This window comes from Pseudorasbora parva, chromosome 24 (assembly GCF_024679245.1).
Source record: "Pseudorasbora parva isolate DD20220531a chromosome 24, ASM2467924v1, whole genome shotgun sequence".
Taxonomy (NCBI): Eukaryota; Metazoa; Chordata; class Actinopteri; order Cypriniformes; family Gobionidae; genus Pseudorasbora; species Pseudorasbora parva.
This window is the reverse complement of record NC_090195.1, coordinates 29,058,818-29,086,013: the sequence shown is the minus strand read 5'-3', so window position 1 is coordinate 29,086,013 and position 27,196 is coordinate 29,058,818. Positions and strand designations below refer to the sequence as shown.

General features: G+C 36.4%; 1 protein-coding gene across 1 annotated transcript in view; it reads right to left on the bottom strand.

Moving 5' to 3' along the window:
• Positions 1-27,196, bottom strand: part of myo3a (myosin IIIA) — a 117,954-nt gene that overhangs the window by 5,437 nt on the left and 85,321 nt on the right. The window contains exons 23-34 of the mRNA XM_067435573.1: positions 26,259-26,344; positions 21,594-21,665; positions 21,373-21,453; positions 21,076-21,281; positions 16,544-16,655; positions 16,306-16,468; positions 14,757-14,843; positions 14,541-14,664; positions 8,013-9,231; positions 7,710-7,845; positions 606-697; positions 474-514 (exon numbers count right to left, since the gene is read on the bottom strand). Of these exons, the coding sequence (XP_067291674.1) occupies positions 474-514; positions 606-697; positions 7,710-7,845; positions 8,013-9,231; positions 14,541-14,664; positions 14,757-14,843; positions 16,306-16,468; positions 16,544-16,655; positions 21,076-21,281; positions 21,373-21,453; positions 21,594-21,665; positions 26,259-26,344 (2,419 nt within the window). The remainder of the gene's footprint in view (positions 1-473; positions 515-605; positions 698-7,709; positions 7,846-8,012; positions 9,232-14,540; positions 14,665-14,756; positions 14,844-16,305; positions 16,469-16,543; positions 16,656-21,075; positions 21,282-21,372; positions 21,454-21,593; positions 21,666-26,258; positions 26,345-27,196) is intronic.

Below are 27,196 nucleotides of genomic sequence, written 5' to 3'. Positions count from 1 at the left end.
GGATTTAACAAAATTAAAATAATTTTAATCAAAAAGCCAAAAAATAATCACTGAAATCACTTTTAAATAATTTAACCTGACTGTATTTACACTACTGTTCAAAAATGTGGGGTCCGTATTTTGATTTTTGAAAATAAAATGAAAGAAAATGTAAAAGTTTTTTAAAAATATAATAAAGATTTAATAAATTATTTATTTAAAAAAATAAAAAAAAGAGCACCACAACTGTTTTTAACGTTAATAATAATACTGTTTCTTGAGCAGCAAGAACAACATATTAAAATGATATCTGAAGGATCATGTGACACTGAAGTATCGATGCCAAAAAATCAGCTTTGCCATTATAGGAATACATTTAAAATATAATCAAACAGAATACAGTTCTTTAAAATTGAAATTAATATTAATGTATTTTTGTTCAAATACATGCAGCGTTGGTGAATGACCTTTCCTTTTAATGATGAATGATTTACCTTTGTTTTCTCGGCCTTCTTTTATCGTCCTGGACAGACCTCTGGAAAAGACCCCGAGTGAGAAAGATCATTAAAGCAGAAGCCCAGATAATCCTCAGATAAAGTGAGTGCCATTGTGTGATGTTGACTCACATGAATGAGTGTGTAGTACGTGGAGTCCTCTGGCGTGTTCAGGGTCTTTGGTTGTTGTGTGCGGCGGGGCGTTCGCGACTGCTTTGTGTCGGCTGTTGGTTCAAATCACATCAGAAAAATAAAAGGTGAAAATGGAACAGGAAAAAACAATCAACAATTAAAAGGTGCTTAGTGATATTTGACCTTGAAGCCACTTGGACCTTTTCTAGGTATTTTTGCTTAGTGATATTTGACCTTGAAGCCACTTGGACCTTTTCTAGGTATTTTTTTATGGTCCCATGTGTGCATGTTGAACAAAGAGAATCCAACAAATAATTCCCTGGTGGGAGCCCCATTGATACAAAACTGAACAATAGGATCAGCACATAACATCCAGCTGACCTTTGACCCCTTTGTTCTTATTGAACAAACCGTGTGGCACGGTTTAACCCTCAGGACTCGCTATTTGTAATTATCCACTAACAATCAATCAGAAATGGCCTGGCAGTCACAACATGTTCTGACAGACTGACACAGACAAACTCTAGTTGTCCTTATGAAAAAGAAGTCTATTCAAGTGTGCTATTAAGTTGAACTTAAAAATAAGAAAGTATACTTTCAGTTGATTTTTATATACTTCTCAGAAATGTACTTAAAGTTGCATTTAGGTATACTTGACTTATACTGACAGAAAATTCTAATTATATTTGGCCTGTTCTTGTACTCAATCTTTTGATAAAGATATATTTAAAAGTATAATTAAGTATTCAAAGTATACTTGGGTTGTTGTTGTTTATTTTTTTGATTGATTAGTCTATTAAATACTTCTTTCCACATAGTTTTATATACTGTCTTATAAACTTACATTGTTTAAAAGTATTGTTTTATAAAGAAAACAAATATGTTCCTAAAGTGTATATGAATATTTTTGTGTTTTGTGTTGTCTACTTGTACTGAACATAGGCAATTTTTTCAAGATTAAAAAATAGTTGGAAACATTTGGGATATTTCAAGTACTCAACTGAACAAAATATATAACATTGGCCTGTTTGTTTTTTGATATTTTACTGTAAACATTTTTACATATTGCAGCTTAAGGCCTCGCGTTCTTGAAGGAGCGCTCCGCGCACGAAGTTGAAAAAAAAATCAACTCCCAGCGGAAAAGTGCCCGACGCCATCGCGTTTATTTTCTGTCCAAACGAATGAATGGAGAGGCGGGCCTTCCGTTGTGTTGACCGTTAACTTGATTTGACTAACAGGACAGCTGATTCAGGGGTTGCCTAGAAACAATTATTATTATTTTTTTTAAATAACAAAGCGCATTGCTCTTTTCTAAATTAAAAAAACGCCAACCAAAGGCAGTGCAGTGCGCCTCACGTTTTCGAACCTGAAAAACGCGTTCTGTGTGATTGGGGCCCAAGTACAGTTAAAGGTATATTTCAGGTATAAAAAATGTATACCTAAATAGGAACATATAACATACTTAGTTCATAACCAATGTACACTCACCAAAGGGATTATTAGGAACACCTGTTCAATTTCTCATTAATGCAATGATCTAATCAACCAATAACATGGCAGTTGCTTCAATGCATTTAGGAGTGTGGTCCTGGTCAAGACAATCTCCTGAACTCCAAAATGAATGTCAGAATGGGAAAGAAAGGTGATTTAAGCAATTTTGAGCGTGGCATGGTTGTTGGTGCCAGTCGGGCTGGTCTGAGTATTTCACAATCTGCTCAGTTACTAGGATTTTAATGCACAACCATTTCTAGGGTTTACAAAGAATGGTGCGAAAAGGGAAAAACATCCAGTTTGCGGCAGTACTGTGGGGGAAAGTGCCTTGTTGATGCTAGAGGTCAGAGGAGAATGGGCCGACTGATTCAAGCTGATAGAAGAGCAACAACCAAGGTATGTAGCAAAGCATTTGTGAAGCCACAACACACACAACCTTGAGGCGGAGGAGCTACAACAGCAGAAGACCCCACTGGTTACCACTCATCTCCACTACAAATAGGAAAACGAGGCTACAATTTGAACAAGCTTACCAAAATTGGACAGTTGAAGACTGGTAAAATGTTACCTGGTCTCGATTTCTGTTGAGACAATCAGACGGTAGAGTCCGAATTTGGCGTAAACAGAATGAGAACATGGATCTATCATGCCTTGTTTCCACTGTGCAGGCTGCTGGTGGTGGTGTAATGGTGTGGGGGATGTTTTCTTGGCACACTTTAGGCCCCTTTGTGCCAATTGGGCATCGTTTACGGCCTACCTAAGCATTGTTTCTGACCATGTCCATCCCTTAATGACCACGATGTACCCATCCTCTGACGACTTCCAGCAGGATAATGCACCATGTCACAAAGCTCAAATTGGTTTCTTGAACATGATAATGAGTTCACTGTACTAAAATGGCCCCCACAGTCACCAGATCTTAACCCAATAGAGCATATTTGGGATGTGGTGGAACGGGAGCTTCGTGCACTGGATGTGCATCCCACAAATCTCCATCAACTGCAAGATGCTATCCTATCAATATGGGCCAACATTTCTAAAGAATGCTTTCAGCACCTTGTTGAATCAATGCCACGTAGAATTAAGGCAGTTTTGAAGGCGAAAGGGGGTCAAACACAGTATTAGTACGGTGTTCCTAATAATCCTCTGGGTGAGTGTATAAGTTAACAAATAAAACCTTCTCGTAAAGCATTACCATCATTTTTTTCATTTCTGTTGAATTTTGATTTTTTTATCTTGAGCTGTTGCGAAGAGTTTACGTTTGCCTTTTTCATGAATGATACATGAAATTTTCATCAAAATGTGATAAGTATGAAGAAACAGCCTTCATGTAAAAATGCTGTCTATGTTAGTGTTACACACCAGAATGTCTTTGATAGAGAATACTACCTTATAAGATATGATATTTCTTAGAGATCAACAAACAAAAGATACAAAAACGACCTTTGATGTATTTGAATATCTGCTAACCCAAGCACTGTTTATCATGTAGAAAAGTCAGGTATAAAAGAAAATTAATCAACATCCACCAGGACCAGTGGGAACAGGCTGGAGAGTTTGTCATATTTATTGAATGTGTCTCTTGAAAGGTCATCTGCAATTCTTGATTGCTCAGAGGTATAAAGCCAATTTGCAGCTCTTATATTAATGCTTGCTGTAATTGCCAGGGCAATGCGATTAGCATTTAAAGACCTTTTATGTACACGGAAATGTGACTGGCATTCAAAGGGCACTACTATGTGGAAACAATAATAATAATTGTTTCCACACAAAGATTCAGGTTACAATTATTTATTATGACTGTGGAGCTTACAAATACATTTTACAATGACAGAAAATCATTAATAAACATGTGACAGATGACTACAGTACTTACAAAGCAAATTAAATCTAGAAGTTCAGCTTTCAGAGAAACTGAGACTATGTGACCGAAGAAAACAGAGTAGGAGGGCGCATCCATCATAAACACACCTTAATCACTGCTGACAGAATGATCTGGATTCATTTAGACACAAAGTGCATATCAGGAATAATAGAATCTGCAAGATTACCCTTCCAAAAGCAATTAGATATATCGCAACAAAAATCAAATGAAGAGTAAATCTGTGCTGGTGAGGGAATTTGCTGATGACATATCTTGTCGAGCCCAATTTGTGGCACTAGACATCCAGTTTTTGATATTGTTAGAGGACAGGAAACTTCACGTGCTGATAAAATCGATAACATGCAAGTGTAATTAAGGTAGAGCTTTCCTAAAGCTATATAATCTCCATCAGAAGCAGGTTTGTGTAGTGCACATGGAAAACTGTTTTTTTTTCCACCTTCGAAAAAAATTCAGTTTTCTAAGTGAATATTTAAAGCAGCCCTTGTGAATAAGAAATACACTTTAACATCATTTTAGTACTTCATTAAGATGGTAACTCTTTAGTTTGGGGACCAATTCTATATTAATGTAAATTAGGGACTAATTCAATAGAATATTACTAGCAAATTCACTGTTTATTAGCACATATTATTGCCTTATTTTGCGTAACCTTATTCAACATCCCTTAATCCTACCCCATACCTGAATTTAACTACTACAAGAACTACCTAACTAAATTTGAAGTTTTTAGATAAAAGTCATAGTTAAAAGTGGATATGTGTTCCCCAAACTAAAGTGTGACCTAAATGATTACATATAAAGGTGCCCTAGAATGAAAAATGTTATTAACAGTGCCAAAGTTAAATAACAATAGTTCAGTACATGCATGCATCACATACAGTGAGTCTCAAAGACCATTGTCTTCTCCTTCATATGTGAATCTTGTTTGTGAAAAACACCACAGAAAAAAAGGCTGTTTTCAACATAACGCCAACTGTGACGCATTTGCTGGGATCATTAATATGTACGCCCCCAACATTTGCATGTCAGCACATGTTCATGTCAGGCGGAACTACGCAGCCGTCGGGAGTTCAGGTTAACAAGCGTCACACGAGGATAGCGAAAATGGCAGCCCTCATGGACACAAATGTCATGTTCAAGGCTGTGCAGGAGACGTGAGGACTTTTCATACCCTTCCCACAGACAAAAAATGTCAACAGTCATGCTTGATGTTTATAATCGGATACCGCAACAAAGTAATTCAAAGTTGTTTGTTTGCTCGGCCCATTTCACCGCGGAGAGTTTTTCTAACCTGGGACAATATCAAGCAGGATTTGCTCAGTGCCTGATATTGAAGAAAGGGCTGATTTCAACCGTATTCCTGCAAGCAGTAAGTAGTGATTTCATCCACTTCTTGACTGTTGAACCCATTTCGGAATAAACTGAAAGTTTCTTAGAAAGACAACATTTCGATAATATCCCCTGTGTTGTCTAGATCTAACGCAAGATGCTAGCACAGTAACAAGTGGAAACTCCAAGTAGCACACATAACAGTTTGTCAAATGACAAAGGTTAATATTATTTCCTGCCAGTGTTGTCATAAAATACAACAGTAGATACTTATGTCGATCCCTTTTGATGGATTGAAATCTAAATTAGCCTATATTTTATCATTAAGACATAACTCAGAAACTAACTACGTTTACTACTACTGTTTAGTTGCTTACAGATCGCAGATCATCACCTTCTTCATCTAAGTTGAAATGATAGTCGTTTGACAAGGCTTCTAGTCAATTTGTTAAATAAATATACATTTTTTAAAACTGAAATATGATTATTTTGCAGCGGGTCTATTTTGAGTGGCTTCTACATTACTTTGGCTAAATAAATTGATGTTTAAATCAGTACTCTACTGTCAAACTGTAACATTACTGTACAAACAACATATTTACGCGCTCCCCAGTTCAGTCCGTGATTCAAAGTTGAGAAGCTATCTTTGTAAAATCGTTGCCATGACGGATGGTATAAATGTGTTAGCTGTCATTGAGTGAAACTGCCAATCAGAGCAGAACTCCACATTAATACTCATGACTCTTCCAAATAAGGCAAAAACAGAGCATTACATCCTAGGGACAATTTCTAGGGTTGTAAATGGACTTGCAAATGGACCTGTTTCTGGAAGATATTTGACCTCAAATAAGCCACATACCCTCTATTTAGATATCAACGAACATTCAACATATTGTTTAAAATCATTCTAGGGCTCCTCTAAGTGCAAGCTCAAAGTAACACTTTAGATATTGAGTTTTTAGATAATGAGTTATTGAGAATTACAATTTTCTTTTTCCAGAAATGTTATCACATTGGACCAAAACTTACTGACTTTAGTAAGTTTGTTCACTGACATTTGTGATTTTTTCCTCACCCATACATTTTCCCCACCCATAGCCAACAAAACTTATAAATCTCTCTTTACTCAATATTATCACCAAATATTGGATTTCATCTTTTTGTCAACTTGTTTTCTTTAAAATAGGGCAGGTCTTCTATTTCTTTTTGGATCTGATTGATCGTAGGCTTCCTTTATCTGAGTTTATGGACTCCAATTTCTGACCACAAAAAGCATTTGAGAGTAATTTTGGTAATGTTGAATCAAATTTAAATAATATTCTGTACAATTTATCACAATTTATCACTATTTAAAGCGTGCTTTATAGTTTAACCATGAAGTTTAAAATTTTTTTTTTTTTATCTTACAGTTTTCCATTCATCATAGTGTTTTCCATTGAGCACATCGGTGTTCAACTGGTTCTTATAAATGTCTACACATGGTTTGTGTGTGTCATTTGAAAACAAAATAACATTTTGAAAAGAAATAACATTGTTTTGAATGTAAGTTTAATTTTGCAGGAGAATTGAGGGGTTTTGCCAATTGCGTGTGTTTTTTGAATTGCGTGTTGAGTTTTGAGTATGAAGCATGCTTTCAGAAAATGTGTGTAACAATCAAGAAAAACTGTGAGTCACTGGTAAAAAAAAAGAAAAAAAAAGATCTCCATAGTTTGTTGAACATTGAAGTTTTTACCCAAAAGTAAGATGCATAAGCTCTTATAAATGAGGCCTACGGTGAATCATTTCCACACAAAAAAACAAACCTTTCCTAATTGGGGTTGGGGGGTGGGATTTTGTAAGAAAAAGATCCAAATTTAAAACTTTATGAAGTAAAACATCTAGCTTCTCCCAGACCGCCTTCCGTATTCAACTTACACTTCTCGCAGTTCTAAGCGTTACCCTACGTTCAAGTGATACGTCACGCCATTTACGAGTTGAATATGGAAGACGGTCTGTCAGAAGCTAGATATTTTACTTCATAAAGTTTAAAGTTTTAAATATGGATATTTGCTTCAGAAGGCCATTATTAACCCCTGGGGCAGTGTGGAGAACGTTTATGATGGATGTGCTTTTTTTGAGCTTCAAATTCAGTGAACCGCGTCAGAATATTTATTAATAATATATTATTTACAGTTCAATATCACTTCCCTTTGCATCGTAGCATCAATAGTAACACCTTTTGTGTTCCTGGTCAAAAATTACTAGTCTTTAAAAATATCATGGGTTGGAATATGAACAAATCACAGTGTTTTTGAACACTTTTTGCTTCCATATTTTGGTCTGCCAATCAGTTTGGGGGAGGGGGTTAGGGAGAGAATGGATAAAAGTACTGAGAGATGTGATTTATGAGGGATGTTTACCTGGTGGCTGATAATAGCCATTCATGGCTTGTCCCTTCACAAACATCCCATTCTTGCTGGGGTTGAGCTGATGGGCAAGGATGATTTCATTTAGCTTCTGTTGCAGGGAAAGGTAATCTTCAGAAGCCTTGGTAACCTGAGCAAGTTACAAAGAAAAAATAATTCTGTGTAAAAGACTCAATTTGTGAGTCAAAAAATATATATACTTCATCATGTATCATGCTATTCTTTAAATCTTCTTACACCTTTATGCCATTCCTTTATAACACTAAATCAATTAAAATTGTAATAAAATATAATCACCTGTTTGAAGAGCGACTCTACTTCTTCGTCCTGTTTTTGTGATGTAGCTTTCAGGTTCTTTCTGTCTTTGTAACCTCTAAAATTGCTCTGAATTTTAATGGCTGCCTGCTCCTCATCATATTCGTCTTCCTCAGCCTCATCCTCTTCCTCTACCTCCCTCCGTTTTAGCTGAACATCTGTGATGTCCAGAACCTCCTCATTCTCCTGCTCCTCCACCTCCTCTGACATTTCTTGCCCTCTTCCTGTGGCTCCTTCTCTCTCAGCTCTCAATCTCTTTCTCTCCTTGTGGCCTCTGAAATTGCTTTGTAAAACAGTTGCGGCATGTTCTTCATCTGCCCCTGATGGACTTAGATCCATGTCTTGTTCAAGTTCTAATGGAGGAGGTGGAAGTTCATCATTGAGAATGTCTGGTTCTGAAGCTTCTGGATTAGCCAGATCATCTTTAGTTTTTTTCCTCGGGATTTTGCCTTCATCCTGAAGTCTTTTACGCTCTTTGTGGCCACGGAAGTTGCTCTGAAGGACCACAGCGGCTTTGGCCTCTTCATCGTCTCCTGAGGGCTCAACTGGAGTCTGGTCTTCCTCTTCCATTTCCTCTGTGAATTCCATCAGTTCTTCTGGAGGTGGTGGATCTGGAATAGGAAGCTCCTCATCAACCGAAGGATTCTGCATCTCCTTCTTCCCTCTAACCGGTATCTTCCCCTCCTCCTGGAGTCTTTTACGTTCTTTGTGACCTCTGAAGTTGCTCTGTAGAACAGTGGCTGCCTTGGCTTCCTGTTCAGGGTCCTCATCTTCTCCATTTGCAGCCTCTTCATCATTCTCCTTCTTTTCTTCCCCTATTTTCTCCTGCCCTTCCTCTTGTATAGCATCCGAATCTTCTTCAGAAATTTCATTTTCAGGGCTGGCTGAGGAAACGGCCAATTCATCCCCGGTCAAGGTCTTATTCCGTTCCCGGCGCTCCTTGTATTTCTTCCTTTCTTTGTAGCCTCTGTAGTTGCTCTGGAGGACCACAGCAGCCTTTTCATCAGCATCATCCATTTCCTTTTCACCAGCATCATCCATTTCCATTTCACCAGCATCATCCATTTCCATTTCACCAGCATCATCCATTTCCATTTCACCACCTTCCTGTGGCGGCTCCTCTGAAATGGGACCCTCTACTTCTGATGGGACCTCTGTCCCTTCCTCTGTTTTCTCAGTCTTTTCCTTCTGCATGGCTTCTCTGTGTAAAACACATCGGTTTATACTAGCACAGCATTGTCAAATTTTTGATTCTATGAGTATATGAATCAGACTGGTCAATTGCAGCATTATCTGTCTAAAAGTTTAGTATAGCCATCCATATAACTTCAAAAACCGGTTGCCAGTAGGGTTACAGGGAAGATGCATCTTGGGCATAGGCAGGCAAACACCCTAGATGGATGGCCAAGCCACAGGTGGATACACAAGCTGATATTTTAAGTTGTAGAATTTTAATTTAAGATGTAAAAATACCCCAAAGATAATTTTTTACAGGATATTCAAATTGAATTTTTTTAAAGGTTATCAAAAAGCCATTGTTTTTGTGTCCCTTTAAATGCAAATGAGCTGCTGTTCCGGCCCCCTTTCCAGAAGAAGGCGGAGCTTCAAGAGCTCATGTTAGCAGCTCTTATTACCTCACACAGACACACACTGAAAATGTCAGAGACTGTTCAGCCTATTATGTTCAATTCGCCGTCGGACAACAAAGAAGTGACAACATGTAGAATACAACAAGACATTTCTGAATGGTTAGTAAGTACCGTATTTCCCAGACTATAAATCGCTCCGGAGTATAAGTCGCATCAGTCAAAAAATGCGTCATGAAGAGGAAAAAACATATATAAGTCGCACTGGACTATAAGTCGCATTAGGGCAGAAGCAGAGCGGGAGCCGCGCGCGCATGCGTGCACTCGCTCGCGGCCGCTCACTTTGCATAACCGAGCAGAAGAAAGAAAGTTTGAAGTGAGTTTGAAACTTGTGAGGGACTGCCGAAAAGCAGAGGTTACTTTAACTGTAATGAGGAAAACAAAAAAAGCTAATCACGGACAGTAAGCAAGATGGCCAGAGCTGAAGGAACTAGTCCACAGATGCTTGAACTCTCTGCCGGGGGAGGCTCAGCCGCGCGAGATGAACGCTGTGTGAATCATTTTTGGTTGCATATTTTACTACATGCAGTTTGTAATTTGCAGAATAAGATTTTCTTTATTGGGGCATTTTGTTTGTGTTCAGTTCTTTCTAAGTTTAAGTCTTTCAGTCTTTTCAGTTAAGAGTTTTTTTCTGTTTTCAGTTATTGTTTTCAGGGGTAGGCTACAGGAGCAGCATAGAGCGCCCTCTCGCGGCTATATGTTTATATATGTTCTTGTCAGTCAGTATGAATTAAATTTGATATATAAGTCACACCTGACTATAAGTCACAGGACCAGCCAAACTATGAAAAAAAGTGTGACTTATAGTCAGAAATACGGCAGATAAATTTATGTAGCGTTAACTATCTTCAAGTCATTGATTTTTCTGTCATGATAATCTATTAACCGCTCATGTGGGAACTGTTGTAAGATATGTTGTCATCTTGCTTTTATGACATGCTATTGCATTTGTGTTACGTACTGTATTGCAATACGTGAAAAGACGGATACAACAGCTTGAGACTCCTAAATGTACTTCAACAACTGTTCTTCTTTTTAAAGCAGCCCAACATGGCCTCATCCCCTTTGTTGTGTGTTTCTCTGGGGTAGGGTTTATGTACATTTTAGGAAGATGCTCATTGTAGTCCCTACCTGCGGTTTGTTTTAACTTGCATATGTTGTTTATGCTCAAACAGCAACATTACACACCATCTAAAGTTAAAAAAGTGGAATCATAATCAATTGCCATGTTTTCACTGCAGGAACTTTCCCCAGGAACTAGGAACTTTGGGATGGTACTCGGTGTGTTTTTACCACAGGAACCAGGATCTAAATCAGTGGTCGGCAACTGCCGGCCCGCGGGCCAAAAAAAACTAAACATTTAGCCTCATCGTTAGAGCGTCAGACTCCCGTGCAGAAAAGACCTGAGTTCGAGCCCCGCTCAGAGCGGGCAGTGCGAATCTATTTATATCAACATTCAATCAATTTTGTCTTTAGTGATTTTGCCTTGAAAAAAAATACAGCTAAGTTTTAGCAGCAATGTTTTATTCTGGGATAAATTCAGAGCTTTAAATTTGAAAAGTTCTGTAAGACATTCAAGAGTCTGTAGAATAGATCGCTAGACACGCCTAAACGAGCCGTCATTAATATGTCTGGTATGATGATAAAACGAACAGTGAAATATTGAAACGTTTGCCTATATCACGGGGCGTCAGCACCAACATGTGAACAATAACAACTCAAATTCAGCTTATTTTTTATCAAAAAATATTGACAAGAACCAGCAAAAAAGTGCCATGCTTCGACTCTGTCGTCTGATATTATATTCTTTGCGACAACTTCGTTGCAGATTAGATGCACCAGCTTTGCATTCACAAAATCAGGTAGGATGCATGCAGTGCTATCTTAAATGTTAACATCACTCTGCACTAGATGTAATAATCGTTTAGCCTATCTCCAACACAAACGATTGAAAAAAATGCAGTTTACTACGTGAGGATGCCAAGGAATAATTCTGAGCGTAGAAGTATGAAACGTGACGTCAAATAATTATTACAATAGGTTCCATGTGTAACAAGCAATTTAAAATACATTTATAATTCACAATATGGAAAGTGGAAATAATACTGTAAAACATAGTTTGTTAAGAGCACTCAAACATGCCAAAAATGGGCTCATTCAAATCCTCTTTTATTTTTTGAGTTATTTTTATTTATTTATTTATTTATTTATTTATTAAATTATCCCTTGACTATATTCTGGCCCGCCATCTAGTTGCAAAAAATAGTTTTGGCCCGTGGCCAAATATACTTGGCGACCCCTGGTCTAAATGAAGTAATTATCCCCTCCAAACGGCCCTGCTTGTGAGGTAGTACTTTTTCAAAGTTCAGGGCCCTCATTTATCAACAGTGCGTAGAAAAGGTTCTATATTTCATCGTGTGACTGAAATTTAGAATGTGTCTATGTACAAGAAAATCCGTATTTATCAAACGTGCGTACACCGTTCTTACGCACATGAGTAAGCAATCGTTGTTGATAAATCCCACATGTGCGTAAGTGCCATGCTCGTTCACGTTCACAGTCATTAGCATTCAGAAACGCCTCCAATGAACCATATATGGTGACAACACATCCCTTTAAAAATCACAAGATTTTTTTTTTCCCTCACCGCAATTATGGCAAAAAGAGGAACTTCACAAACACAAAATGAGTATATCATTTTGACGTTGACGACAATGACGTTTAACAACAACAACAACAACAAATTTGCAACACAAATGATTATTTGTCTAGCAGAGAACAGAATGAAACACTTTTCTATTTACATAATTAAATTTGTTGGTTTATGACGGTGCTTTTATGGCGATGTGGGTGCAGTCTGTGGCTCCAATTCTGTTTGGAAATGATAGCATGCAAGCCCCATTTTATTTTGGCTTATTGAGGATTTCAGTAAGGGAACTGTGGGTTGGGTCCAAGAAAATAATTGCATCCAACATTTGTCACAACTGTTTTTTTAGGGTTTGAAACCAATTACGCATTGTGTTTAAAATTACTTTATATCTATATCTATATATCCATCTATCTATCTATCTATCTATCTATCTATCTATCTATCTATCTATCTATCTATCTATCTATCTATCTATCTATCTATCTATCTATCTATCTATCTGTCTATCTGTCTATCTATCTATCTATCTATCTATCTATCTATCTATCTATCTATCTATCTATCTATCTATCTATCTATCTATCTATCTATCTATATATATATATATATATAGATAGATAATCTATAGATAAAGATATATAGTCATTTTAAACACTGCATAATTTTATTTATATATATAAATTTAGTGTAAAATTTTTTTTGCACGATCATTCGAATATACTCCCAGGTTTCTACAGATACAAAGCCATATGTTAATTGCTGAAGTAACCCTTTACATGCTGTTTTATGTGTAGTACCGCTGTTTTACCACTAGATTCTCTGCGTAAGCATGCTCAGAGGTGTGCTTATATTTACACACATTTCTACGTATAAGTACAAGTTGGTAAATCCCACACTTTGCGTTAAACTGTTCTTACGCACTCACTACGCACAGAACTGTGTGTACGCACCCTTGATAAATGAGGGCCCAGGAACTTTCGGGGGTGGGACTTGTGCTGAGTGCTGATTGGTTGAGCTCATGCAGCATTTTATATCAAACAAGTCTTTTGCGAGGTTCGTTCCGCGTTCAGTAAATATCAGTCTTGCTCTTTCTGTCTGATGGCATGCGTTTGTCTCAACCATCTCACGGTCAATGTCCGTAATAGCTGATAATAACATAAATCCAGCTTTACAAGCTTTCAGAAGATGATTTAGTATCAGTGCTCTTTTCCAGCGTTTTAATTACCTCTTTAGTAAACCAATACATAACCAGCAAAAGCAGCACAGCTTGAATCTCCTCCATACTTGTTATTGTTGCAGACATGACTGCCGTGCAAAAATGAAATCATTTCTTAATCTTAATGTCCATCATCGCTGACAGGGAGGAGCAGTCACGCGCAGCCCTACATCACCGGACTAATTTGCCTAATCCTCACGGTACTTTTGACAGCACGGGAACTGCAGACATTGGCAGGTCTGGGGGGGAAAAGTTCCTGTAAAAAAAGGTCCTGGTACAAATTGTTCTGGGTAATTTCAGTGGAAACGGGGCACCTTTAGTTTTTTTACATTTTATTTTTACATTTGTATCATTAGATATTTAAGTAAGTAAAACGCAATCACGGTGACGCAATCAGCCTTCGAATGCGTTCTTAGAAGGATGGATGCAGCCTCTAAATTGGGACTCAGCAACATTCGCACTCACACCTGAGGACAATTTAGTGTCTCAAATTTACTTATCATGCATATCTTTGGATTGTTGGGGAAACCGGAGCACCCAGAGGAAACCTATGCCAGCATGAGAGCAGGCAAACTACAGACAGAAAGGCCTTCTGGCTCAGCCTGGACTCAAATTGGCAACATTAATGACTCACCACAGTTGTTTATGGCAACATATCGGTGTTACTGGTGTCTTTCATATCACTTTATGCCTTATCACTTTTCATACCAACACAAGTTGGCATAGCTTGGCAACCTCATGTTCACCATTTTATTAATTACCATATACATTTTTTGTTAGATAGCTTGAGACTCAGGAGTCACCAGTTAAAGCAAAAAAAAAAAATCAAAAAAAAAAAAAAAATTGAATTAAGACATAGCTTGGAAGCACAAGGTAGCAGTAAGAAAAATAGTTTTATAAGAGAGAATTAAAAATTACCTTTGACTGAAAATTATGGATTCTTTAAGCAAATCTACGAGTAAAAGAATAACATCAGATGGCATAAGCATAGGTCTTACTTTTTCCTCTTAAAGCTCTTCCTCTCTTTGTGTCCCCTGTAATGGGCCTGGATCTTTGCAGCAGCTTTGTTCTTCTCCTCTAGTAACTCCTTGTATTTCTGCCTTGCCAGATATCCTCTGCACACTGCACGAAAAGGGTGTGATTTAGTGATCGTGTATGACTTCTAAACCTATTCAATACAGTGTCTTCGATACGTTTATGATGTTTTGTCTTACAAGCTTGAAATTGGGTTAAAACAACTTCAGACTTTGCTTTGCTTTTGTCATCAGCCACTTTTTTGCGTACTTTGTGTCCTCTGTATGCTAGAAGAAAGAAGATTTTAAAAGATTTAAGAAGAGTTGATGTGGTTAAGTCCACTAAGTGGCAAAAAGGCAGAATAGCTTTTTAGCGTAAATGCCATGAAAAACACCCAAACACAGCTTTGAGATTGACTGTACAAACAGATTGGACAAGAAATCAGAGGTATATTTTTTACGAACTTCCGAAAGCTACAGAAAAGAGAAGCAAATGGATCGCTGAAATTCACAGAAACAACTGGACTCCAGGCAGTGAAACATGGATTTGCAGTTATCATTTTGTCTAAATATGTTAAATTTTGGGGTAAAATCATACCCTATAAATTGTGTTATATATTGTTTTGACAACTCATCAATTAAATATTGACCATCACATATTCTGCCTAATTTGATGTTTTAAATAAACACTGACAAAAACTACAAGTTTTATGACGATACAAATAACTTTGATATAAGTGATCACCCAGATTTAGACCTACCTGCGTTGTATTTATTTAAAGTGTTCACAGGCAATTTGCTTTATGTATTTCCCCGGCAATGAAATCAAGCTCATATAAATGTCAGGAAACACGATTCCTGGCTGCGTGTCAATAGCTACGCAGGATCACTGGATCTTTGGTAAGTTGTAAGAACACTTATATCAAGTTCAACCTTTAATTTAATCATACACTCTAAAAAATGCTGGGTTAAAAACAACCCAAGTTGGGTTGAAAATGCACCGACCCAACAATTGAGTTGTTTTAACCCAATGGTTGAGTTGTTTTAACCCAGTGGTTGAGTTGTTTTAACCCAGTGGTTGGGTTAAATGTTGCTAAAGACAACCCAATTGCTGGGTAAGAACAACTCAACCATTGGGTTAAAACAACCCAATTGTTGGGTCGGTGCATTTTCAACCCAACTTGGGTTGTTTTAACCCAGCATTTTTTAGAGTGTAAGATATTTTGTTTTACTCAGTTTATTAACTCCAGTCAAGCAGCAGCTTTTTTGCGACTTAGTCCGGGTGAGGGGGCGTGTTCCAGCGGGGAAGTGGCATCAATGACAGAGGCCGACAGTAGTGAAGTAGTTTTTTTTTTTACTCAAGTACATTTTTCAAGCATATGTACTTTAGCAGAGTTCAACTTTTACTTCACTACATTCCAAAGCATTATTATATTTTTTTACTGCACTAGGTTTCATACTGAATATAATTTTATACTTAATTACATCAAAAAATATTTTACTCAAGTAAGAAAATATATATTTTTTATGTTATTAAGTATTAAAGGTAAAAAAAAAAAAACATATTTATGAAACATAGTGCAGTAAAAAGTATGACATTTTGCTTTGGAATGTAGTGAAGTAAAAGTTTTCCAAAGAAAAAAATGTACTTGAGTAGAAAGTAACAATACTTCACTACTGTCCGCCTCTGATCAATGCTTACTCTCTAGGACTGTTGCATTTTAACATCCAGTCAACAAAATGAGTTCACCTGCTTGTAACACCACGGCACTTTGTTCTCTTTTTTCTAGGATCAAACGATATCGTCTGAATGCCAGCCAGCCCCGGACGCATGCCTGGACTAGAACAATCCGGTCCGTGGTTTGCCTCATCATCAGATTCAGCTGCTCCGCATGATAGTACTTAAGAAAGACCTGAACAAATAATCATAGTTATAAGCTTTGTTAAACATCAACTGCAGTAGCTATGAATGCTTTTCTTTAACAAACCTTTGTTTTGCCCAGAACCCAGTTTTCTAGTTTGGCCTTCTCCAAAATAACCGCACATGTCTCTGGATTCATTGCTGGCTCTTCATTGGCTCTAAATGCTAATATAGAGTACCTGAAAAATCCCAATGGTTAGTAAAACACTGCACATAACAACTGAGAAATTCTACACCCAGGAGGCAATCCCTTTTTCACCGGCAATGTGTTAGAGATGGAACTGGAACTGGTGGTCAAAAAGGTGGTTCTTGTATGCAGAACAAGCTCCTAGTCTTTGAATTTTACTTGCCATGTATATAATACAATTTTGACAGCTGCATCAAAGCCAGGATGTGATGGCATAATGGATTCTGAATTAAATTACATTGTTAAAATATTTTTTAATAACAATATGTTTGTTTGTGGGCAGGATGTGTACACTCTTAAAAATAAAGGTTCCAAAAGTGGAAGTTTGCAGCGATACCATAGAGGAACCCTTTTGATTATTAAGAGCTTTATAAACAAATAATAGAATTTTAAAATCAATTCGGTATCAGGCTGGGAACCAGTGCAGAGTGTAGAATTGGTGTGATATGATCATCATATTGAAAAGCTCCTCATTTTGGAGAATTTGGAGAAGAGAGATGGAGGAGAGAGAATGAATTACAGTAATCAAGTTGTGTTGAATTGAAAGCATGAAATACAGTTTCAAAACTTAAAACCCCTGCTTAAAAAGGTTGGCTAACCAGTGAAGATTATAAAAGCTAGCGCTAACTATGGCATGACCCCACTAGAAATGTTCCCAGAACATTCTCAGAACGTCCCCGCTGGTGTCAAAGATGTCACTTAGTAATGTTCTCAGAATGTTCCGAGGCTGTCATGATGTGGATCAGGATGTTTTTGGAATGTTTAGAGGACCTTATTTTATTCAGAAATGTGATCGACCCAGAATGTGGCTAAAGCTACCATTGTCCATTACCATTTTTAGCCCGGAAATGCTCACCGCCTGTAGAATTCAAAAGTGTGCTTTTATTACATTAAAGTAAAACTCATAACATAGCACTGATCTTTGTGAATACAGTCAGAGGCAAAGGTAACTTTAGCCATATTAGCCATCAGCGTGCTAACAAGCACATTCACAAAGGGGATTTACATACATTCACAACTATAATGTATGGTACTTGCATATTCTGAATAAAAAGTTGGAAAAACAGTCGGTATTGATCTATCTTTAAGAAGCAACTTTTGCGCAAATCCTGTGTTTTACTGACCCTCATTTGCAAAGCAAATTGATTCACATTGATTTACACAAACATTCAGTAAATGTGATGGAAGGACCTAAATAGGAACAAAAAATTACATTCTAGTTTGGTCCCCTAAAGGTCCTGCAAACATGAATGTAGAAGGGAACAAGGGGAATGTAGTGTTACGCCCGTGTTGCGTTGCGTTGCGTATGCGGTGCAGGATCCGCATGCCCTGTTGTGCTTTCACATATGCTGCATTTGCTGATCCGCTGTTGCATACCACATACACAGCATTTATTCATTATTTTTTTATTTAAAATCCAAAGGTTATTACTGAACATGGCTCGTCAGAATTGCAATTCTCTTTGTTTACTCTTTCATAGAAGTCAGGTTAATGTACTACATTTAAACAACATTTTATTCAAATCATTATTTCATATTTATATAGCCTAGTACTTTAGATTTAGCTCACACAAGTGGCAAAACATTTAAACATAGGTGTGGCGGAGGGGGCGTGGTTTCGCGAGGTCTGTAGCGGGAGAGAAGGTATGGGGCATAGCGGGGAGTAAGTAGGTCAAGTGAATAACACCTGTGTCTAATTGCAGTAGTTGGCGTGGAGAGACAGCACAAAAGCCAACAAAAAAAGCCACGTTGACTTTAAAACGAGTATATTTTTGTAAGTTTCTAATTTAAAATGTTTGTGATTTTTAGGCTATAACCTATGTTTAAATGTTTTGCCACTTGTGTGAGCTAAATCTGAAGTACGAGGTTATATAAATATGAATTAATGATTTGAATAAAATGTTGTTTAAATGTAGTACGTTAACCTGAATTCTAATGAAAGAGTAAAAAAAATTAGCCATGTTCAGTAACAACTATTGGATTTTAAATAAAAAATAATTAATAAATGCTGTGTTTGTGGAAACGCAGCATATGTGAAATTACAACACAGTGTGCGGATCCTGCACCGCATACGCCACACGCACCGCACATGCACTGCAGACGGAGGATGTGTGAAATTAAATCACTTTAATACAGCAGCGCAGCACAGCAAAAAATAGACTCGGTACAAAAACGATCGTTGCACTGCTGCAGACGCAACGCACCTGGAACGGACTGACGGACAGCATCCACGTGCAGTGTAAAAGTTGTAATCCGTTAACAGTGTTGGGTGTAACTAGTTACTAAGTAATTAGTTACTGTAATTTAATTACTTTTCCCTTGAAAAAGTAAAGTAAGGGATTACTCTTATTTTTTCTGTAATTTAATTACAGTTACTTCTGATGTAATTGAACTAAATACTATATATAATTATGCATAATTCAATAGTGGACTTAACATCAACATTTATAGTCTAACTTTAAAATGCATGTTTTTATGTATCCTTCTCAAATTTGTAATACTTTGGTCAGTTAATAAGAGTAATTTTTTGTAGTTTTATATTATGTATTTGAAAGAGCCGTTTCATGTCTAACCTTGAATTGCTTAACTCGAGGGTTGATTTAGAAAGTAATTAAAAAGTAATTAGTAATAAGTAATTAAATACTTTTTGCAGAGAGTAATTTGTACAGTAATCTAATTACACTATTGAAGATGTAATTAGTAACTAGTAATAAATTACTTTTTTAGAGTAACTTACCCAACACTGTCCGTTAACATGGGTACAGAAAAAAATACGCACCACACATGCACTGCAGACGGGCGTTAGAGACCACTACACTGAACAAGATATGTTGTAGTGCATTCCCAAAAGAAAGGTCCCCCTCTGACTAACCGGGAACAGCATGGGAATGTTCTGTTGATGTCCCAAATGTCCTCTTTGTAATGTCCTAAAGTCATATAAGGAACCTTGAACTGCTGCACTTTCATAACTAAAAGAGGGCGTTTTAGGAACGTCCCTACGATTGTATAAATGTTTGGGATTTTCGTCACATTTAGAAAATTTTAAGGGAATGTTGTGCAAGGTTGCAAGAGATACTAGTTATACTTCCGTGGATATTACGTATCATAGCAAGATAAATGTCTAGGCATTTTCAGCAGTGCGCCTACCATTTTCAGTTGGATAAAAATACTTTAGTGGACATGCCATGGGGATAAAAAAAAAAGGGGATAGTTCACCCAAAAATGCAATTTTGATGTTTATCTGCTTACCCCTATGGCATCCAAGATGTAGGTGTGTTTGTTTGTTCAGTAGAAAACAAATGAAGATTTCTAACTCCAACCGTTGCTCGCATAATGCATGTCAATGGTTTTTTTTCTATGAGAGCCACTATGAGAGTAAAAAACATATAGACATACGAATCCATATTAAACACAGCGGCTTGTGGCGACACTGATGTCTTAAGACATTAAACGATCGGTTTCTCAGAGAAACCACAGTATTTGTGTTATATTTGTTTTACCTCATATCAGACAAATATCATCTAGTATTCCCTATGCCATTACTTTCTTCGAAGAAGGTCAAAAACCCGGCACGATCATAGATATATAAATAGATTCCTAGTTAGTGTCTGTGCGGATGGCGCGGATCGGTCAAATGAGGCATCTATGTAAATATATACTATAATCGCTATTGACCCCATTGACATGCATTATGCGAGCAATGGTTGGAGTTAAATCTTCATTTGTGTTCTACTGAAGAAACAAACACACCTACATCTTGGATGCCCTGGGGGTAAACAGATAAATATCACATATTCATTTTTGGTTGAACTAACTCTTTAATGTCAGAGTTTTCATCAGAGTGCTCTTTTGGCCCAAATTGGATAATTTGGGTTTTATCGTTGTTAAGCAGCATAAAATTGATAGTGAGCCACAGTTTGAGTTTGTGAAGACAGGCTTCCTATCTGTTATGCAGAATTATCTACATATAGTAATGGTACAAGACTCCAAATCTACTCATAATTGATCCCAAAGGTAACATGTATAATGAGAATAGTAGGAGTGCTAGAATAGATCCCTGTGGTGAGCCACAGAGGATGAACACACATAAACTAACAGAAACTTGAGTACTGTACATGTAATACCAATAGAAAGTTCCAGTAGAGATAAAAGATTACTGTTGGAATTAGTGTCAAATGTCCAAGATGAAATAAGTGTACAAATTGAATGTTTCTTCATAGAACCACCAATGGCAATAAATAACCTTTATTTATAAGAGTGTAGTCTCATTACGTCATTGTTCAGTCTTCAAATAAGTGGTAACACAGCCTGGTTATGAGCTCCCTTGGCAGGCTCCAGCACCAACACAGACACCATATAGATGGAAAAGGGGTTTATACAAAATGTATATGATCATTATATTATCTGTCTGACCTCTCAATGAAGTTGTTGAAGAGAATCCGGTGAGAGTAACCCTGTCTGCGGATCTTGGCTGTCTCTAGAATTCCAGTGTAGCGTAGTTGGATAAGAACCTTCTCCCTGTCGAACTTGTTGGCTTGACGGTCATTATTGGGTTTTATGCAACGCACAAAGTGGGGCTGGCCGGCCACCATCTTTGATAACAGGTCCATTAGAGAATACTGTAAAGTACAGTGAAAAAAAGCAAGTTTGTGAACACGAGTGTGACCATTTGAATGGTTTTCATCACTATTAGGTCTTAAAAATTCTTACTCTGAAGTACGAAGCTACAGTTTGAGTCTTCATGTTGGTGGTCTCTCTGGGGTGATGTGTGCTGTCCCCTGTGCTCTCCGCCTGTACAGACACAAAACATTCAGCATGCTGATCATGAAAATCCACAGAAGGGATAATGGGACTCTTTATAAACATAAAAAGGGGTCTTTTATAAATGTATGCATGTTGCCTCTTGGAGACAATTCACACAACAAAATCACCATTTGTACAGTGTCAACAGGCAAGGCAAGGATTGATTTGTCATGGGTGGGAGTTAATTTCCAAGAGGAAGACTGAAAAAGAAATAAAGATTGTGATAAGAAAGTCTGATTTGAATCCAGGAAAATATATTAAACTGTTAATAAAAGATAAAAATAAAACAATAAAAATATACATGAAATTAACTGAAATTAACAAATTTTAACTTATTAAAAACTCTATAAAATCTAACACACTTTCATTTGGGTGAAATTGATGCCAATCATAAATAAGGCCAAATTCTTCTCTAAAACGGCCATGGATTTTTCAACAGGCTATATCAAGGTGTTCTCGATATTGAACACAAAGCAGAATCACACACTGACACAGGTGCTTTTATTTTTCGTGGGCTAAAACGGATGGAATCTTTCATGTGAAATTTTCTAAAGACAGCATGCTTAATTATGCAAAAGAATGGTAATGTATGCAGGTCTTCATCAAAGACATAATTTCAATATGTTTAAAACCCTCATTAATTTCAGAGTACAACCTGAATGAGAGCTCTAAGTAGCTCAAACGTTCTCTTAATAATTCCCGTAGGAATAATGAACTTGGAAAACAAGTCGATGTTTTTAACAAACACACAACTGCACAGAAACAATTCACAATTCTCCTTATTCCACAGGGACACTCAATTCTAATGCGGATTATATGAACTAATCAAGCCGTAAATCAGTCAAATCTACAAATGCGTTAGCTATTAGACAGCTGGTAGGGTAATGTGACATGAGAAAATACTCTTTCATTCTAACAGACATGGGTCATTTTCCAGAAATGGTGTTTCCATTACTGTTGCAATTATTAGACCGTTGGTGCATTATTTGATAAAGATGACTGTTTAGTATGTTTTACAAATGTAAATAAATATTACTTGTAAAATGTTCGAATCTTATAAAAGTCAATGCGCATGACCCCAATCGCCACCATGCATTTCCTCTTTTCATTTCTTTTTGAAATCATTCAGGTTTTTTTGGACTACATGAGGAGTTTTGCTTTCAATTTTTAATCAATATTTCATTGTTAACACTAACATTGACCTTCAAGCTCAGAATTTCAATATCAATATATATTATTTGGTACAAATATTAATGATCACTGTAAACCATGTGATGTGGTGCAAATTTGTATTTGTTAAAGGGTAAGTTCACCCAAAAATGAAATTTTTGTTATTAATGACACATCCGTAAGACCTCTGTTCATCTTCGGAACACAGTTTAAGATATTTTATATTTAGTCCGAGAGCGTATCCAAGTGCATGCACACTTTACTGTCCATGTCCAGAAAGGGAATAAAAACATCATCAAAGTAGTCCATATGTGACATCAGTTAGTTAATTAGAATATCTTGAACCATCGAAAATACATTGTGGTTCAAAAATCACAAAAACTATGACTTTATTCAGCATTGTCTTCTCTTCCCTGTTTGTTTTCAATCCTCAAATAAAGATTCAAATGGTTATGAATCAGCGAATTGATTCATGATTCGGCTCGCCAATGTCACGTGATTTCAGCAGTTTGGCACACAGATATCCATAATAAAGGCTAGATGTCTCGTGCGCGCTGTTGTCCAATGGAGGTCGCTGTCCGCAACTGGCAGCCATCTTGTCATAGCCAGCTCGCTCACTCGTAACAGTGTGTTTTAATGGTGCATGTACTTTTAAATAGCCATAACTTGCTCAATTTTCAACCGATTTTCAAACTGTTTCATTTGTTATAAACGTCAGAGATGTAGTTATGACACTACATACTTATGAATAATTATAACCATGGACTTCAATATGTATTTATGTTAAATCAATATATAGGCTACTTAAACTGTGTACCGAATGGCAACATGAGCTTTTTTTTTCAGAGCTAGCTTTATATATATATAATAAGAATATCACAATTATAATAAAATATAGGCATATATATATATATATATATATATATATATATATATATATATAAATATATATATATATATATAAATATATATATATATATTTTTTTTTTTATTAAAACAAAAAAAAATGCAAACTAAGTTTATTTTAACTAGACAAAAGATTGGTTGTCATAAAATCATTATTGGTGTCAATAAAACCTATATAATTGAACAGCTCGATTGTGGTCTCAGTCTTGATAACGTGCACGTAAGTTATAGCCTTGATACACAAGCTACACGATTAAGTCGTTTATCGAAACGAAAAGCCGCAATTTCAACGTGTTAAAGCATCCAGATTTGTAGCCATGTTAATAACGTTTGTAAGAAACCAAACCATTTGTAAATCCATTGAGATTTCAGCGAGATAAGAGTATTTATGTTTGTACAGATCACTCATCTTACATCAGGTTCCACAGAGCCCGACAGAAAGCTTGCCTGTGACAAGATGGCCGCCGGTGATAATGATGGTGACTCCGCTGTAAGACATCTAGCCTTTATTATGGATATCTATGGTTTGGCACGTGAATCATGAATCAATTCACTGATTCATAAACGTTCTAATCTTTTTTTTGAGGATTGAAAACAAACAAACAGAGGAGAAGACAATGCTGAATAAAGTCGTAGTTTTTGTTATTTTTGGACCACAATGTATTTTCGATGCTTCAAAAGATTCAAATGAACCAACTGATGTCACATATGGACTACTTTGATGATGTTTTTATTCCCTTTCTGGACATGGACAGTATAATATGCATAAACTTAGATACGCTCTCAGACTAAATATAAAATATCTTAAACTGTGTTCTGAAGATGAACGGAGGTCTTACGGGTGTGGAACGACATTAGGGTGAGTCATTAATGACAACAATTTCATTTTTGGGTGAATTAACCCTTTAAGGCTATCAATTTTTATATTTCAGCACTGACCTTTATTCAACCCTTGAACATTTTAAATGTAACAGAGATAGAATAAAACATATTTTAAAAGATAAATGTCATGGGTTGTTTCAAATACTAATTTATTATATAACTATAGATTTATAAATGTACATAATCCTACAAGTTTAAAAAAAATTTAGTGCTTTTTTTAGTAATAAATAAATATTGGTATTTTTCGATGCTGTAATGCATAAAGGGTAAAACTTTTGTTAAAACGTCAACGTTTTAAGTTTTAACACACCAATAATTAATGATTAACTGAACATATATTAAAGGAATATTAATCATTATTTATGCAGTAAGACAAATGTAATGAATTTATTATTCAACTGAAAAAGAAAAAAGAAAAAACAATTAAACATAATGATTCATATCATTCAGTTTACGTAATAGATGGTAAATCACAGAAATATAACATGTAAATCACTTACTACACAAACAAATGTTTAAGTTGTAAGCTGGCTAAAAGGGGTGACACTTATTTCAATGGTCCCCTTAGAAATAAAATAAGACATTCGAATAACTAAGTAACTTTTCAACTATGTCAACTAATTCAGAGTAGTAGACTGTCTGCTTAATATCTGCTAACACTTTATTTTGATGCTCCTCAAGACATTCTGCTGACTAAAAGTAACTTTGGACTGAAGTGTAATCCTAAAGTGTACATTCATCTAACCTTTAGGATCATTTCTGCTTATTCATTATTCAAAGTTCATTCCTTCAAATGTTTGATAAATACTGCTATGCTCTTTTAGTTCATTATTAATTACTGGTTTGTTAAAGTTAACTACCGCATAAATAATGGATAATATGCCTTTACTGTATGTTTAATTACTCATCAACTAGCTGCGTGTTAATGCTCAAATACCGCATAATTACAGACCCTTAAAATAATGTTACCAAAAAAGGCACAAGTGCTACTAAGCTACTATAAGCGGTAAAAAACATTGCATTATATCAAATTTTACAATAAAGTGCTTTCAAAATTATGATTTTTGTCAGTAAATGTTATAAATGATTGCATTATTGTTGGTAAAAAAAAAAAAAAAAAAAAAAAAAAAACGTAAAAGGGCAATCCCAGAAGTCCCTGCATGACACATCGCATATATATGATAATATTTTGTATACATTTTTTGTTGTTTCTGCTACGTTTTCTATTATTTAGTTAATATTTATTGCATTATTTTAATGTTCTGTGTTACCCTGAGGGTGTTTTCTGTGTGAGAATTGGCTGTTTTATGGACAGATGACAACAATGAACTCTGATTCTTGTGTTGTTTTTTAAATTGTGGTTATCAGTTCATTTTAAAGTAGAATAGTTCCTGGTACTTTGGGTCTGAAATTTTAAAAGTAACTATGGTATTTGAAATGAAACAACAGATAAAACACCATTTCCTGAAAAAGACCATAAGTACACAAACAGACATCCCAAAACAGTGAGCACCTTTAAGAACACATCTCTACTGTACAGCACAAATACTACAGGAGCATTACCTCACTGAATGATACAGTACTGAAAAACATAAGACCGTCCAACTTTAGACAGAGGACATTATAGAAAAGAGGAATGGAAATTTCATAGATGGAAAAAGTAGAAGAGATGGAGAGACAAAATAGAGTGGGAAAGAAAATTAGTAAAGTAAAAACACAGGAGCTCCTTTCATAATCAAATTAGCCAATCAGCACAGAGGTCATTTACATATGCAAGTCTTAAAGGCACAGCGGGAATAACAGAACAGAGAGGGAAAGAGGGCAAAACAAGGTACCTTGGCAAAATTAATAGTGCGCTGTGATTGTTGCGTGCCCATATGAGCGGAGCCCGCTGCCTTGCCTTTAGTGTGAGCCAGGTTACCTGCACAGAGAGAAAGGTCAGGGGAAATATCTACTCTCACTGCGATAACCACACACATTAGAAATCTGCTGCTGATACTTTATTAGATAAATCCCATGTTGTTCAAAGATAATCTACCATTTATTTCAAGGTGAACCATTTCAAGGTCGGTGCTGTGACAGATAAATAAGCTTTACAATGGTCAAGAAGCCAACAAAAGACTTATGAATGAAGTCTCGTTTCAAAATCCCAGTAGACTTTCCTGGAAACAATCTTCAGTGAATCTCATTGGATGTAATCGACTGTGTCAGTCAGACGACCTTCATTCATCACATTAGATCACATGGGAGTGAGCACATTTTCTTTTCTAGGGAGAAAGCTACATTGGCCCTCATTCGTTCAGACCAACAGATCAACATCCTTACCTAATGTTTCAGACAGGATGGTGTTCACACTGTCATTTCAGGTCTGTGTGATTGGGGTGTGACCTACAATACAGTGCCTAAAAGAAGGGGACTGTACTAACCATTTTGATGCTTATGCAAGCTATGCTAAATAAATACAATTTAAGGGCCTAGTTTCCCAGACAGGACTAATGATTATACCAGGATTAGGCCTTAGTTAAATCAGGACATTTAAGTAGCTTTTATCTTGAGAAAAAACAATGGCACTGGCATATGAAGATGTGTCAGTGCAAGTTGCTTTTAGTTCAGACAGCTCAAACATGCATTTTAATCTGGGACTAGGCTTAAGCCTTGTCTGTGAAACTGGGCAACAATCTATTAACAGAATCCGTGTCATGTTGTTAGCAACCATGTCACACGTCCGTCAGTCTAAAGGACAAATGTGTGTGCTTATAATGGAAGATTTTAA